This window comes from Papaver somniferum, unplaced genomic scaffold, assembly GCF_003573695.1.
Source record: "Papaver somniferum cultivar HN1 unplaced genomic scaffold, ASM357369v1 unplaced-scaffold_24774, whole genome shotgun sequence".
NCBI lineage: Eukaryota > Viridiplantae > Streptophyta > Magnoliopsida > Ranunculales > Papaveraceae > Papaver > Papaver somniferum.
The window spans coordinates 1,362-2,000 of NW_020635235.1; the positions used below are offsets into that span (position 1 = coordinate 1,362).

The 639-nt window shown below is 30.2% G+C and overlaps 1 protein-coding gene across 1 annotated transcript in view; it reads left to right on the plus strand.

Moving 5' to 3' along the window:
- LOC113341140 overlaps window positions 1–486 on the plus strand; it is a 663-nt gene extending 177 nt beyond the window's left edge. Inside the window, exon 2 of the mRNA XM_026586129.1 lies at window positions 56–486. Coding sequence (XP_026441914.1) covers window positions 56–356 — 301 coding nt within the window. The 3' untranslated portion in view covers window positions 357–486. The remainder of the gene's footprint in view (window positions 1–55) is intronic.
- The last annotated feature ends 153 nt before the right edge of the window (window positions 487–639 follow it).

Genomic DNA, 639 nt, shown 5'->3' on the forward strand with positions numbered 1-639 from the left:
AAAGACCAAGGTGTGACATTGGTGACTCTTCTACATCAAGTAATCCTAATGGGAAGTCTGATTATCTAGAGAAATTGATTGCCAACAGTTCATCGATTGCTTCTTCTATTGATTCAATGCATGCTCTTATTGCGAAAGATAAAGAAGACCGCAAAATTGAAAAAGAAATGCGCAGAATTGATAAGGATAAGAAAGATAACCAAGTATGGGATCTTGTTTATGGCATGAATGAAATTTCTTTGGAAGATAAGCTGAAAGTAATTGAAATGCTGGACAACAATCACAAGAAGAACTTATTCATACGTTTTACTCCTGAAGAGAGAAAGTTGTGGATTGGTTCAAAGTTAAAAGCATAAACCTGTCATCTTTGCAAGTTTCTATTAGGTTTAATGGGCTTTTAGAGTTACAACATTTGATCGTTTTTCTTCATAACTATTAGTATTTAATTTTTCTTTTCTCCTAGTTGAGAACTTATTGTTATGGATTGATTGCTACTAATTTTTATGGGTTGACATCTTTATGGTTATTATGATTGAATTTATGAACTTTATATTCTATATGCTTATTTTCTATATACATATACTTTTATGCTTTTGAAATAATGATGATTCTAATAAAAAAAAAGTACTTTTATCATCC